The sequence below is a fragment of the Giraffa tippelskirchi genome, chromosome 11 (assembly GCF_054371585.1).
Source record: "Giraffa tippelskirchi isolate mGirTip1 chromosome 11, T2T-mGirTip1v1.2.pri, whole genome shotgun sequence".
Classification (NCBI taxonomy): domain Eukaryota; kingdom Metazoa; phylum Chordata; class Mammalia; order Artiodactyla; family Giraffidae; genus Giraffa; species Giraffa tippelskirchi.
This window is the reverse complement of record NC_137285.1, coordinates 10758158-10774708: the sequence shown is the minus strand read 5'-3', so window position 1 is coordinate 10774708 and position 16551 is coordinate 10758158. Positions and strand designations below refer to the sequence as shown.

The window sequence follows — 16551 nt, the reverse complement described above, 5'->3', positions numbered from 1 at the left end:
AGCCCCAGCTCACTGCAACTAGAGAAAAGCCTGCAAAGCAACAAAGACCCGGCACAGCCAAAAATAAACAACTAAATAAATACATTAAATTAAAAAAAAAAAAAGACAATAAGTAAGATGTGAATGTATACACTGAAAAGTTTCACCAAGTACTTAGGAAAATTAGCCCAGAACAATCACTCTGACACTTGTTTAAAGACAAATGGGAAAAAAATCTTCAATGCCTACAGGAAAATCAAATAACTTGCTACAGGAAACAAATGAGACTAGCATCTGACTTTTTAAAGTCAATATATACAGCAAGCTGACAAATGAACAAGAATTTTTTAAAAACTCAATGAAAGAAAAGTGTAAACCAAGAATTTTATATTCAGCCAAGTTATCCTTCAACTATCAAAGCTATAGAAAAAAACAAGTTTCAACATACAAGAACTAAGGGAATGCTGCACATATGAGTCTCTCCTGATGAATCTCCTAGAGGATAAACTTCATCTAACCAAATGGTAACAAGCAACATTGACAAAATAACTGACAGTGGGCATTTAATAATCTGTAAGTGCACATGGACAACTAAAACAAAGATGGGAATGAGAGTAGAAGACTAACGTGCAGTAGTTACATATTGTCACACAGTAGAAATACTACAACTAGAAAATGGGAAAGGGAAAACAATAAAAACCTCACTGTTGGAGAACTAGGATCCCACATGAGCCCTCTTGATCTCCACCGCTGAAGAGTCTGTGTGCTGCCAGGCAAGACTCCCCAGTGCCACAACTAAGACCCAACACCGCCAAAATAAAAACCTCACTGGTGTATAGTGAAAGTCAAAGTCACTCAGTCATGTCCAACTCTTTTGCGACCCCAGGGACTATAGCCTTCCAGGCTCCTCTGTCCATGGAATTCTCCAGGCAAGAATACTGGAGCGGGTGGCCTCTTCCTTCTCCTGCAGATCTTCCCAATCCAGGAATCAAACCAGGCCTTCCTGCATTGCAGGCAGATTCTTTACCAGCTGAGCTACCAGGGAAGCCCCATTGCTGTATAGGCAATAGGCAACAGATGGGTATTTAAAGATAACGAAAAAATCTGATAAGCCTGATAATAAAAGTTAAATAACCAAACAGGGGTGTAAGGACTAGAATTAAGAAAAAAGACACAAACCTTCCTAAATATCCCCTCAAAAAACTATTTTCAACAAAAAACTTTTAAATACACATTTTAGAAAAAAATTATAAACACACACACACATCTTGAGAGAAACAATGCAAGGAAACACTATATATACAGCGGACCCCTGAAAAACTTGGGGGTTAGGGGCACTGATCTTTACACAGTTGAAACTCCATATTTAACTTTATAGACAGCCCTCCATATCCACTGTTCTGCTTCCAACCACATGATTTCAACCAAATGCATATTGTGTTGTACTGCAGTACATACTTATGGAGGAAAATTTGTGTTTAAGTAGACCTGTGCAGTTCAAACTTGTTATTCAAGGGTCAAATGTAAGTATAAAATATTATGATAGAATTGATACCAAACCTATCAGTCATAACAATAAATGTAGATGAGGTTGCTATCTATTAAAAAAAATTAACAAACAATTAACAAATCTATGAATATTTATGTACAATCACCTTTATGGAGCAAAAACTACAGGAGATGCAAGGAAACACACTAACAGGAGATGTTAATAGTCCACATTCAATACAAAATAAAATAGACTAAGAAAATAGGTAAGAGATAGAATATCTAAACAACATAAACAATATGACAGATATACTGTGCATATGTTGAACTCCACATCTTGATAATAGTCACATATTCTTCCCTAGTGCCCAGAGAATTTTCATAAAAACTGATCAGATATATTAGGTCACAAAGACAAGAAAACAGTAACTCCTATAAAGTAGAAGTACTACAACTTAATACTATTGTATCATGATTGGTCAACAGAAAATAATAGAATTCTATATCACCAAAACTACCATTTAGTAGAAAAACCTGTGATCACTTTTTAAAATCCAGATGCACATCAGAATTATCTTAGAATTTTTTGAAAAATACAAATGCCCAGGTATTGCTTTTTTTCTCCAGATGTGTTTCTAATGACCAGCCATGTTTCAAAGCAACTGGACTATACGATGCTCTTTTACTTTTATCTAGTTTGTTTCACTTTATCTATTTCATATTCAGTGCTCCCATTTTATTTAGCCTATGTTTTCGATTTTTTCATATATAGACATATATGTATATACATATATTACACATCTATATATTTATGTATAATATATGTATTTTAGAAAACTTATAAATTTTTGCCTAGCTAAAAAATTTATGACATTTTGATTCTACTTGTTTGATGTAGTATGAATAGAATGCTATATTTCTAATAAAAAAATAAATATGCAACAAACAACAAAAGTTTACTGTATAGCACAGGGAACTACAGTCAATATCTGATAATAACCTATAATGGAAAAGAATCTGAAAAATAACATATGTGTATATATATAAATGAATCACCTTGCTGTGCACCCGAAGCACTGAAAGTCAACTATACTTCAATAAAACATATATATTAAGAGAAAAATGTATTACCAAATACAGTATCATAAACCAATAAAACCGAATTCTACTAACAAAAGCAAAAAACTGAAAGGCCCTTCTACCTGGAAATTTTAAAACCTTCCATTAAACAGCTGTTAGGTAAAGGGGGAAATATAAGCTCAAATTACACAATTTGTAAGAAATAATGGTCATGAAGACACTATGTATCAATGTTTATAGCATACAGCTAACGGAGTGATCAGTGGAAAATTCACTACACAAACACTAACAATAATAAAAAAAATAAATTAAAAAATAAAGTCCCACCCCCCAAAAAAAGGCAAAAGTATACCACAAGGAAGGAAACATATTTTATAAAGATAAAAGCAAAAATCAAAGAAAAGAGAAAAGTAGCAGATCTAATTAATAAAAATCCTGCTTCTTAAAATTAGCAAAATAGACAAACCACTAGTTAACTTATTCAGGAGTACAAAAACAAGAAAAAAAATCACAAAATACACAAAATAAGAAATGACAAGGGGGGAATAACCATAACCACTGAAACAGAAGGAAAAGAATTTTTTAAGAAACTACTTTGCAAACTGGTGTGCAAATAAATTAGAAAATCTAGATGAAGTGAATAATTTTCTAAGGAAATACAGACTGCCAAAACTGGGTCCATTCGAGAGAAAATGCAGGCAAACCAATTTCTATGTAAAAACAGAGCAATTTTAAAACTAATCCATAGAAAAGCACCAGGCTTTTTATTTTTTTGGTTTCAAAATGGAATTCTACCAAACTTTCAAAGACCATACCATTCCAATGCTCCATAAATTATTCCAGAGAAGGAAAAGGAAGAGAAAATGCACCACTTTTTTCATGAAGCAGATACAACACTGATGTCTATACCAGATAAAGACAGCTACTTCAGTGATTTGGAAGGCAGACACCTTGTTCCTGATTCTAAGAAGATTCTAATTATTTCTAAATTATGATGATGGTTATATCACAGTACTTGAAAAATCTTTAAACCTACAATTCTCAGGTTACTGAAGTGGATGAAGGGAAAAACCACTTTGTCTCCCCTCTATGGAAGCGTACTGCAGGCTCAGCAGCTGCTTCACGTAAACTGGTCACCCAGCCTGGACCCCCACCACCTATGGGGGATCTGTTCCCTTACTGTCACCACTGTTACCTCCTCTTTGTTTTTCAAAAACGGTTCTTAGAAGAATTTCTTGGGTTTGCCCTCAACCTCACCACGGGGAGGGCTGCCTCAAGGACATTGTTTACTGCTTCTAGCAAGATCTTTTTATTTGGTTATCCTGTTTTTCATTCCTGTTTCATCTTTCCTTATCTCAGCCAGCTACTTTAGGCGGCTCTAATTTTGTACAGAGTCGATGTCCTCTAGGATCCTGCTAAGCACACACACTTAAAACTTTCTAAAACCTTTTAAAATTTATTTATTAAAACAGCACAGATAGGCATGAAATTCAGAGAAAAAGCCCAAGGTTCCACAGACTCCCAGCTGTATTCGTCAAAAGTAACTACAGTTAGCAAGTTTCCTGTTACACTGAGAAACGTCTCATGCATACATACTTACCTACATGTGCATACATACATACATACTTACCTACATGTGCACAGGTCCATACTCCATGCCAGGCTATGTGAAACACACACACAAATGGAATCTTGATCTACACCCCGATTTTTTCACTTACTACAACACAAAGATCTTTCCATATGATCTTTCTATTCTTTTTAATGGCTACACATTATTCTATTATAAGAATGTACTATTCATAATTTAATCCCTATTCAGTTCAGTTCAGTTGCTCAGTCGTGTCCGACTCTTTGTGACCCCACAAATCGCAGCATGTCAGGCCTCCCTGTCCATCACCAGCTCCCGGAGTTTACCCAAACTCTTGTCCATCGAATTGGTGATGCCATCCAGCCATCTCATCCTCTGTTGTCCCCTTCTCCTCCTGCCCCCAATCCTTCCCAGCATCAGGGTCTTTTCCAATGACTCAACACTTCGCATCAGGTGGCCAAAGCATTGGAGTTTCAGCTTCAACATCAGTCCTTCCAATGAACACCTGGGACTGATCTCCTTTAGGATGGACTGGTTGGATCTCCTTGCAGTCGAAGGGACTCTCAAGAGTCTTCTCCAACACCACAGTTCAAAAGCATCAATTCTTCGGCACTACATCTATGTTATTCCTAGATTTTTGTTAGTACAAATAATGCAGCATATCATACCCTTTATAATCATCTTTATACATGTTTACAAGTATGTTTGTAAATTAAAATTTTAGAAATAAAACTGCTTTGACAAGAGTGGTTTTTTAACTCTGACAAATCTGCCGAACTGCACTCAAAAGAAGGTAACAGTTTCAACTCCCATGAAATAAGTGTGAAAGTCCCTGTTTTCTCCCAGTTTTGCCAATACTACATATATTACCAAACTTTTTCATCTGAGTCATGGAAAATGGTACCATTCTAGTTTGCATTTCTGTGTGAGACTGAGCAATTTTTCATGTTTTCAGACCTTTTTTTTTTCCTTTTCTGTGCATTGTCAGCTTGCCATTGTTCATTTTCTACTGGATTTTTTCTTACTAAGGGGCTCTTGATAGAGCCAGAAAATGATCCTTTATTATATGTGTGACAACATTTGTCGTAGCATTTTTCCTTTTTTACTCACTTGTGGTTAATTTTTTTGGCCCCAAAGAAATTCATCTTGGCATGGTTAAACTTATCAGCTTGTTCCTTTATGACTTCTAGGTTTCTTGCTATGTTTAGAAAAACTTAACTCACAGCAAGTTGTTGTGAGCTTGAAGTAAATTAATAACACATAAAATGCTTACCAGAGAAAAAACTCGAAGGACTTTCACCTTGGGAACTAGGAATTTTGTTTTAGGTCAGAATAAAATACTTAACAATAAAGGCACAGATTTTAACAAGACCCTTCACAATAGGTACTAAAAAGACGGGGTGACTGGAAGAAGAAAGTAAATAAGACAGAGATGAGAATTTACATCAGGAAAGAGTATGAAGACCGAGAAGGCAGAATTATATTTTTACCACTAATAATATTTTTTAATTGGTGGAAAATAGCTTTACAATGTTGTGCTTTTTTTCTGAGGTACAATAACACAAATCAGTCATGAAAAGCATTAGTCACTCAGTCACATCCAACTCTGCAACCCCATGGACTGTAGCCCAACAGGCTCCTCTGTCCATGAGATTTCCGAGGCAAGACTACTGGAGTGGGTTGCCATTTCCTTCTCCAGGGGATATTCCTGACCCAGGGATCAAACCCGGGTCTCCTGCATTGCAGGCGGATTCTTTACCATCTGAGCCACCAGGGAACCCATAATTACATATACATATATATATATATGTCCCCTCCCTCTTGAGTCTCTCTCTCCTCTAAATAGTTCAGATTTAAATAAAAAGTTACAAATTATAAAACAGAAAAGACTTCTCCATGCTCATATTATTACATATTTTTTTTCTCCTCAATTATGAACTAGCTCTGGCAGCAAGGAAAAAAATAATTTACTGACTATTATTTATTATGGCTGGTTAAAACTGTGGCCGCAGAGCTTCCCTGGTGGTCCAGTGGTTAAGAATCCGCCTTGCAATGCAGGGGACGTGGGCTCGATCTCTGATCCGGGAAGGTCCCATACGCCATGGAGGCAACTAAGCCCAGGCATCCTAGGGCCCCTGCTCTGAAACAAGAGAAGCCACCACGATGAGAAGCCCGCGCACCACGTCTAGAGAGTGGCCCCCGCTCTCTGCCACGAGAGAAAGCCCACACGCAGCAACAAAGACCCAGCAGCCAAAAATAAAAATAAGTAATAAATAAATATTTTTTAAGAACTGTGGCCACATTTACTGACTGTTCGCCATGGGGCCAGCGCACAACGTAGACTCCAAAAATCAAATTTTTAGCCTTCACACTCTGTTATTTATTTCCAAAAACTTCTAGAGCAGGACTCTGGAGGCTAGATGGTCTTTATTTATAACCATGTGTTCCCACCTTTGTATATTTTAAAAATACAACATTTATGTAGAGCAGCCTAAGAGACATTACAAAAGTGACTTTCGCTGCTGAAGGTAGGCTAGGTAACCACCACGGACACTCATCAGGTAGGCTGGCACAGGAGATAAAGCTAGTGGTCTCTTTACCCCCTTATTAAACAAACTATTATTGCTTCATTGCCAAGTTCGAATTATGCCTATCATGTTATTAAGAGGGAACAGAGGAGAATAATGCTTACAGGGGAAACTCAGTAACCAGCATTTAGCACAAAGGCTAGACAGAGTAAGGGCTTAACAAACACTGGTTGTTGCTGTTGTTATCATTATTATTAGTGTTGGAAGATATGCAGATAGATTCTTCTCTTGCATAATTATGTTAGTTTCACATGGCCCATTTTGACAAATGAATCATTTATGTTACACTGCCTTTGCAAAAACTGAACTTCACAGCTCAGGGGCTGTCCCCATGTTATTTCGAACGATGTATAATTAGAAATTGAAAGTTCTACAACATAATCCACCCACTTGAGTTTTGATATACTGTAAACTCTCCTTCCTTAGCTATGCTTTTCAAAAAGTTCTTTGTATTTACCAGAAACTTTTTCCCAATTGCATATTTAATATCTGTAGTTCAACAACTAGCAGTTTTGTGATTCGCAACATGCTTACCTCTAACACAGAGCAGTTAAGAGTTCATTCAATCCCTGAGATCTTAGTGAGTGAGGGTAAAGGATATGCGTGTGCTAAGTCGCTTCAGTCATGTTTGACTCTGTGTGACCCTATGGACTGTAACCCACCAGGCTCCTCTGTCCATGGGGATTCTCCAGGCAATACTGGAGTGGGTTGCCATGTCTATCTCCAGGGAATCTTCCCAACCCAGGGTTTGAACCTATGTCTCTTACATCTCTTGCACTGGTAGGTGGGTTCTTTACCACTGAGCCACGAGGGAAGCCAAAGAATCATGAAGTTAATAGGATTAATATTAGATTATAGAGCTGGCCTCAAGGATGACAGAAACCCTTGTAATATGGGTACTGAGGCCACACATCTCTAAACCCTGCCCCCCATCTTCCGCTTCATGTGAATTCAAACAGCAGAGGTTAGTCTCCCCAAAGTCATGTAAATATATCTATGTTACCTCAAAGGAGAGGAAAAGGGCAAATGAACCCAAAAAGGTAAGTCCATAAAAGATGAGAAGAAACAGATAAATTCCAGTCTGCCTAATGTCTACCGTAGGCACTTGGTGAAGGACTGATGCCTGAGTTAATTCTGGGGAATGAAGGAAAACCAGGGAGGAGAAAAGCCAGAGAGGAAGGGCACAGGGAAAAAAATCACATGAAGAAGAGGGGAAGAGAGTTCTCTTCTTTATTTTTTTCTCAATGCTCTGCCACAAGGCGTGCTGGATCTTAGTTCCCTGACCAGCGATTGAACAGATGCCCCCTGCAATGGAAGTAAAGTTTTAACCACTGGGCCACCAGGAAATATGAGCCTTCCCCTCTTGCACATTGTAACTCTCGCAAACCTGCAGGTTCTTGACAACCCCTTCTAATCGGTCATCCTCTGGCACTGCCTATTTTTAAAAACATTTTTTTTTTTAATTTTTATATTGGGTATAGCCGATTAACAATGTTGTGATAGTTTCAGATGGAAAGCAAAGGGACTAAGCCATACATATACATGCATCCTTTCTGCCCCAAACTCCCCTCCCATCTAAGCTGCCATATAACATTGTGCAGAGTTCCCTGTGCTGTGCAGTAGGCCCGTGTTGGTTATCCACTTTAAATATAATGGTGTGTATATGTCGATCTCAAACACCCTAACTATCCCTTTCCCCATCCTTCCCCCTGATAAGTTTGTTCTCTTAGTCTGTGGCGCTATTATTTATTAAGACTCTCAGGTCATAACATGGCCCAGGTGGGTACCACCCACCTCGCAGAAAGAGCTGAAGACACATACACACTCACACAACCTCAACGCTTGTGAAAAAAGAGCCTCCAATCAATGTGTGAAACAAATCAGCCCTGTGCTGAGTGGGCTTGAAGAAAGGAAAGACAGAATCCCCCACCTCCAGGAGAGTTTACTAACCCAAACTACTTGCCGGAAAATCATACCAGAAATGTAAATCTCTCATTACTGAAAACAGATTCTGCAAAGTCGTAGCTCACTGAGACCAGGCTCTTCTTTATGTCAACTGAGTTTAAAAAAGAAAATGCTGATGAACCAAAAAGAAAATACAATGATGCTGATTATTTTATCCATGCGTCCCCTTCCCCCCAGTGATGTGGGGAAACAGTCTGAGCTGGCTGTTAATTTCAGGAACTTATTCTCAAGGCTGCTATGCTAAGAAGAGAGTTTAAACTAGGGATCCAAAGTCTAATTTCAGTTTCTTGCCTAAATATAAAGTGATACTGGGTATGGCTTTCTTACCCGCTGCTCCAGAAAAATCATTATCTTTATCCTTGGGGAGAAAGCTTAGAGTCTGGTACTTTCTGCAGATAACAAGAATACTCCTCTTTTCCAATTAAATGCTAATTTTCTATGGGGAAAAGGATGAGTCATGAGGGAGGGTAGTCAATAGGGAAAAGGATTCTAGGTAACAGAGGATAGGAAAAAAGTTAAGGCAGCTTTTCAACTGTAGTCAAGAGCTATGGCTTAATCGATCATTATCTTTTCATGGAGTTTCATTGGTCAGCGTCTCTGCTCTGATGACAAGGCAATGGAAACTGCCTCCAAAAATCTTTCCACAAATGGCTTCTACCCTGTTTGAAGTCTCTCTCTCGTTTGTCTGCTCTCCCAGGGTCTACTCGAGCCTCTTAGAATCCTCTCTTCAAAGCAGCTAGAGGGATATTTTTAAATAGATCGGCTCATGCCACTCCCCGATCACATCCTTCTATGGGTTTGCGCTGCTCTTAAAATACAATCCGGACTCCTCTCTGTGACGCTGAGGACCTTAACAATCCCTGCGTGGCCTAGTCCCCACCTATAGCCCCAGTGTCAGCTCCACCACGCGCTCCCATCTGTCCTTCAAGCACTCTGAGAACTCCCCACCTCAGCACTTTCACACTCGCTGTTTCCTTAAAACCTGGACACCCAACGCCTAGCACAGTGCCCCTCATACGTAGTAATCCCATGATAACTAAGTTAAATCCCACATTCGTGAGTGAGTGGGTCTAGGTTCCATTAGAGTGGGTCAGTGGAATGACAAAGGCTTGCATCTATAGTCTACTATTTTTAAAATAAGCATATTGCATGTGGGTATAGGTATGTGTATACAGACAGACATATACAGTGTGTGTGAATGTGTACATGAGTACACAAGTGTGTGTGTATTCTAAACAGTACGCTCTACACGGACAAATTTCAGTTTCAGTTTGGCACTACTTTCATCAAACTCATTCGATGTTGGCCTACAAGTCTGTCTCCCTCTAAAGTCAATGCTACTTGAAAACATGAACTGTGTCTTTCATGTTTCAGCACTGCCAAGAGTTTGCTAAATGCACATCACATTTCAAAACTCAGTAGTGAACTGGGCTGCAATTTTAGGGTGTTTGAATCCATTTCAGGGGCGGGTCTCAAACCCTTGGCTACAGTCCACAACTGCCACAGAACCTACTAAACATCAGTATTTGTCTTCCCCTTCCTTAAAAAGGGCAGCACTGGAGGGCAAGTGCTGTCTGTGTTTCCCAAAGGGAAAAAAGGAATAAGCACAGTGTCTTCTATTGTTCTGCTGCTGCCTAACAAAGTACACCAAGGTCTGCTAGTAACAATGACAAACAAGGGTTGGCTCTGCTTTTCCAGATCTTGTGTGACTCTCTAACAGTCACCACACTGACCACGTGCAAGATGGGTAAGTAATCTTAGCAGTGGGTCTTGCATTTGAGCAGCTCTGGACAAAAACCGGAGCTCTGGACAGGACGTTAGCAAAGACAACCAGTTTCAACTGGAAAGTCACAGAGCTGTTATTTTTCAGTAAGGCAAGTTTATTGACTCCCACAGGATATAAACAAACATGGCCACCAGGGAGAGCCTGGGACAAAATGTACTTGACATGCAACAGAAAAACCAAAAGCCTAGAGTTAGAGAACAAGCTAAATTTTCTGCCCCTCTCAGTATAAGTCATTGGGCGGTCTCTTCCAGAGAACAAAAGCAAATGCCAAAGATGTACCAGATGCTGAAGGATATAACCTGTTTGGTCAGCCGGGCAAGGCAGAGTAGAGCAGCCAAGCAATCTCAAAATCTAAACAGAGAACTGCCATCACTCTATTACCTGGGGTGGTTGTTGTTTAGTGGCTAAGCCATGTCTGACTCTGTGACCCCGTGGACTGCTAGGCTCCTCTGTCCATAGGATTTCCCAGGCAAGCATACTGCAGTGGGTTGCCATTTCCTTCTCCAGGGGATCGTCCCAACCCAGGGATCCAATCTGCATCTCCTACATTGGCAGGCGGATACTTTACTGCCTGGCCACCAGGGAAGCCCATGGCGGAGTGGGGAGGGGGGTGGGGTTTATCATTTAACTGCTCATGCCTTCCTTTCCCTACCTGTGATGCTCAGAGGCATCAGCATACTGAATATGACATTTTAATTACTGAACGCATAGAGACTCTAAACCCATGAACCAAAAAAGATTAGTTTGATATAGTTCAGTTCAGTTCAGTTCAGTTCAGTCGCTCAGTCGTGTCCGACTCTCTGCGACCCCATGAACTGCAGCACGCCAGGCCTCTCTGTCCATCACCAACTCCCGGAGTCGACCCAAACCCATGTTCATCGAGTCAGTGATGCCATCCAACCATCTCATCCTCTGTCGTCCTCTTCTCCTCCCGCCCCCAATCCTACCCAGCATTAGGGTCTTTTCCAATGAGTCAACCCTTCGCATGAGATGGCCAAAGTATTGGAGCTTCAGCTTCAACATCAGACCTTCCAATGAACACCCAGGATTGATCTCTTTTAGGATGGATTGATTGGATCTCCTTGCAGTCCAAGGGACTCTCAAGAGTCTTCTCCAACACCACAGTTCAAAAGCATCAATTCTGCGGTGCTCAGCTTTCTTCACCGTCCAACTCTCACATCCATACATGAGCACTGGAAAAACCATAGCCTTGACTAGAAGGACTTTTGTTGGCAAAGTAATGTCTCTGCTTTTAAACATGCTATCTAGTTTGATATAAGCTACACAAAATTCAGAATATCAGTCATTGAGGAGTCGGCTCCTATGATCACCTCCTCAGAGATTTTTCCTAAACCCATTATCAAAACTAACCACATGCTCCACATTTGCTTTTTTCGGCCTCCCAGAAGTTATTACTACCTGAAATAGTCTTATTTATTCATGGGTTTGTTCATGTTCTCTCTCAGTCATGAGAACAGCAATCTTTGCCTATTTTATTGCCTCACCCTGCCTGGTTCAATAACTACTTGGTGAATGTATTAATTCTGAGGTTAAACGTCATTTTAAAAAGAACAGTTTGAAGACTGTTTGAAGACACTATCCAATTTCAAGACTTGTTATAAAGCTACAGTGATCAAGATCATGTGGTATTGGCATAAAGACAAATAGATCAATAGAGCAGAAGAGAGTCCAGAAATAGACCCATGTATAAATGGACAAGTGATCTTCAAAAAAGGTGCAAGTTGAGTAAAGATGGACAGTCTTTTCAATAAGTGGTGCTAGAACAACTGAACACCCATATGCAAAGAAGAGAAGATACATCCACAGCCCATAACAAATACAAAAGTTAACTCAAAGTGGATCACAAACCTAAAACTATAAAACTTGGAGAAAACATTTGAGGCTTAGATTAAGCAAAGATTTCTTAGGAATAACACCAAAAGCATGATCCACTTTTTTTAAACTGATAACTTCAACTTCATCAAAATTAAAACCCTCTGTTTAAGACACTGTTTAAAAAAATGAAAAGACAAGCTACAGACTAAAAGAAAATACCTGCAATTCTGATCAAAGGCTTGTATCCAGAATAAAAAAGCTCTCAAATTTCAATAAGAAAACAAACAAGTAAATTTTATTTTTTACACATAAATCTTAAAATGGAAAATATTTAATCAATAGATGTGCAACCAAAGAAGAGATACAGATGGCAAACACATGAAAAAATGTGTCACCAGGGAAAATACAAATTAAAATTACAATAAATATCAAATCAGCATGCTGTACACCTGAAACTAATATAATGTTACACATCAACTATACCTCTATTAAAATATTAAATAAGTAAATTAAATTAAAAAGTACTGATATAGGAAAAAACTACAATGACACACCTTTATATGACTGAAATTTAAAAACTGACCACACCAAGCGTTGGCCAAGATGTGGAGAAACTGTAATTCTTAATACACTGCCGGTGGGAACATTTTGAAAAAGTTTGGCAGTTTCTGAAAAAATTAAATATACATCTGCTCAAACAGGGGCTCTGTATCAACCTAGAGGGGTGGGATGGGGAGGGAGGTTCAAGAGAGAGGGGACATATGTATACCTATGGCTGATTCATGTTGAAGTTTGACAGAAAACAACAAAATTCTGTAAAGCAATTATCCTTCAATTAAAAAATACATAATTTTTTAAAGTAAAAAAAATTGTAAATCAACTATACTCCAATAAAAATTTTTTACAGATTATATCTCCTAAATATATATATATACATATACATATATATGTATGTATATATACACATCTGCTATGTGATCCAGCCATACCACTGATAAGGATTTACCAAAGAGGAATGAAAGTATACATCCATATAAACACATGGACATGGACATTCAGAGCAGTTTTATTTATGAAGCCAAACTCTGAAACAACCCAAATGTTCACCAACAACTGGATGGAAAAATGAATGGTAGTACAGCCATACAGTGGAATATCACTAATCAATAAAAAGGAACTATTTGCCACACACAACATAGATGAACCTCAATATAATTTTGCTGAGCCCAAGAAGCCACACACAAAAATCCACTTATGTAAAATCCTAGGAAATGCAAACTAACGTAAAGTGACAGAAAGCTGAAGAGTGTTTGCCTGGCAACAAGGAAGGGATTATAAAGGGCTCGAGGAGCCATCACAAGGGGTGATGGATATATTCATTATCTTGATTGTGTTGCTGGTTTCTTGAGTGTATACATGTGTGGAAACATCAAATTGTATGCTTAAACATACGTGATTTGTTGCATGTCACTTATACCTCAATAAAGCTGGTTTAAAAATAATAAAAGATCCATGATCTGAAAACTAATAATACATAATCCCCAATTACGTGCACTGTTGTTGTTGTTGTTAGTTGCTAAATCACCTCCGACTCTTTGGGAACCCCACAGGCTGCAGAAGGCCAGGCTCCTCTGTCCATGGGATTTTCCAGGCAAGAATACTGGAGCAGGTTGCCATTTCCTTCTCCAGGGTATCTTCCCCACCCAAGGATCGAACCCGAGTCTCCTGCATTGGCAGGTGAATGCTTAACCACTGAGCCACCTGGGAAGTCGTGCATTACAATCATAATCTGACTTTTTAGGGGGCACATATTTCTCCTCCATAACAGGTATGGGAGGGCTGGAGTAGGAGAGGAGGAATTACTTCATTTCAAATTGTCATCTTTACCACTAGATGCTTTGGCTCTTCTCACACTTCCTGGCTTCTAAATTAACAAGTTGGACAATGTAGGGTCTATTACTACCCAGCCCCTACCCCACCCCCAGTCCCCAGACTTTTTGTCTCCTAAAAGAAGCAGATCCTTACTTGTCTGGAAAAGCAGACACAAGAACAAAAGGCTCAATGACTATTTGACAGATTAAAGAATAGACAACTGTTTTATTTAAATGCTCCCTAAAGAATTAGAACATCTGAGGCTATACACTGTTCTGCTGAAATGCAATTATATATTACCCAGATCTGTAAGCACTTGCCAGAAGACCTGTCCAAATCACTCACTGGTTAAGTTTTCAGTTTCCTCCTTTCTCTTTCTTTTCATCCCATGAATGAATAATGTGCAGGTGTATTTCTGAGAAGACATTCCTAGTATCTTGAAAAGCGTCTCAGTCAATAACTCCAACAGCTTCAAACAGCTTTCCAAATGTCTAAGACAGTGACCATAACAGGACACTGTTATGGTCTAAAAAATGGGTCTTAACTGTGAATCCTATACAGAGTGACAATACAAAATAGCAGGATCATTATCTGAAAACAATCGATCATACTAATGTTTAACAACAAAATTAAGGCTTACAAATGATTGGCAATAGTTATAAAATAATAGCAGACTAGTAATTAACAGTGGGGTTCTGTCTCCACCACTTACTGACTGAGTGACCTTAGGCAAGAGTCGGACAAAAGTGAGCAACTAACACTAGAACTAGCACTAGAAGGCAAGTTGCTTAACTTCTGAAATTCATTTACTCTCTTTAGATGGGGATAACAGTACCTACCTGATAGGGTTATAATAAGGATTAAATGTGTTTGGCATACGGTAAGAGCTAAACAAATGTCAGCAGTTAGTAGTATGGTTACTCTGAACTTTCCAAGGATCTCATTAACTCAGTCATCTTCCTTCTGACTCTTAGGTTCAAACTCTATCATTTAGCAGTATGTGTCTTCTGATCCTCAGTTTCCACATCCGTAAAACGGGGGTGATTAACGTTACCTGACTTTTAAGGTTGTGGTGAAGGATTAAAATAACTAGAGATACAGATCCCTTCCCTCCCACCTCCCAAAGCGAAGATCGCAGAGGAAGGAAATACTTCTAATAGCTGCAGATACAGTCAGTTTTTCCATTTCTGGCACGTGAGGGGTTGGGGGGTGAGGGGAAGAAGATGCAAAGAGGCATACAAAGTGGTCAAGGACCTTGAGTAAAGCCCCCAAATGCGCGCAAGACGCAGAGTGACCCAGAGAGGCTCGACCATCGGCCTGGCCTCGCGCAACTCGCTCCTCTTCCCTCTCGCGTCCCGGGCCGAGGAGCCTCCCCTAAGTGAGCGGGGTTATTTCGGAATCACCATGAGGCAATTCTCATGAGGCAATGGGTCAGGAATGCGGCGCGCCGAGCCGGGCCGCTGGCGTCCGCGGTTCCCCGGGCGGCTCTACCTGCCCCCGTCCTGACAGGCATCCCCAGGGCTGCGGGAGCCGGAACTCCGGGGAGGCAGGAAATGAATGAGGACCCGAGGGGTTGGGGGCGCGCTAGGGCCGGGCCCCGGGGCCCTGGAGGGCTTAGGGGGCTGAAACGGAGCCTGCCCCGCGACCCCGGGCGGGAGTCCGAAGCCCAGCCGGGCCGCCCCCTCCCGGGCGGAGCTGACTGAAAGCGGCGGGGGCCGGGCCGAGGCCCGGGCCAGGCCCTCGGGGCTCCTCACCTCCGCGATGTCATGTTCCTCCCGCCCTCCGGCTCCGCGACGAACCGGCTCCTTACTCAGGCTCCGCTGGGCCCGGTCACATCGGGCTGGCCCGAGGGAGGCCCGCTCCGGACCGGACGGGGGAGCAGAGCCAGCCGGCCGCGCGCAGACCCCCCTCAAGGCCTGAGGAGCCCGGAGACTGTGCAGCCGCCCCCCAAGCCCGGTTCGCTCCTCCTCCGCCTCCACCCCCTCCTCCCCCGCCCTTCGCCGCCGGCTCCTCCGTGACGTCACTCCCACGCGACGCCCGCCACTACTTCCTGCTTCCATTCTTCGCTGAGGCTGGTCATGGCAGTTAGTGGCTTTGTGGACCGTCCGCCGTGCTGTTTCCAAAGGACCTCTCATTCTCTTTTAGATCTTGGCGTTAGACCGTGCGTTGTGCGCTCAAAGTTACACGCAGTCGCGTGAATTGATCCTATCTGCTCCCACAGCGTCAAATTCCATCCCTGCGCTGTGAAGTCGAATTTCATTCATTTCATTCCTCAAATAGTTAGTTGTTCCACTTACTGCTGTGTAACCTTAGGAAAGAGGTTGGGGTCGCAAAGAGTCGGACACGACTGAACGACTGAACTGAAC

The 16551-nt window shown here is 40.9% G+C and overlaps 1 protein-coding gene across 5 annotated transcripts in view; it reads right to left on the bottom strand.

Annotated features, from left to right (window-relative positions):
- PTPN11 (protein tyrosine phosphatase non-receptor type 11) overlaps positions 1-16162 on the bottom strand; it is a 68453-nt gene extending 52291 nt beyond the window's left edge. For all 5 annotated transcript variants that reach the window (XM_081546326.1, XM_081546321.1, XM_081546324.1 and 2 more), the window contains exon 1: positions 15940-16162. In XM_081546326.1, the coding sequence (XP_081402452.1) occupies positions 15940-15953 (14 nt within the window). In that variant the 5' untranslated portion in view covers positions 15954-16162. The remainder of the gene's footprint in view (positions 1-15939) is intronic.
- Between the last annotated feature and the right edge of the window lie 389 nt (positions 16163-16551).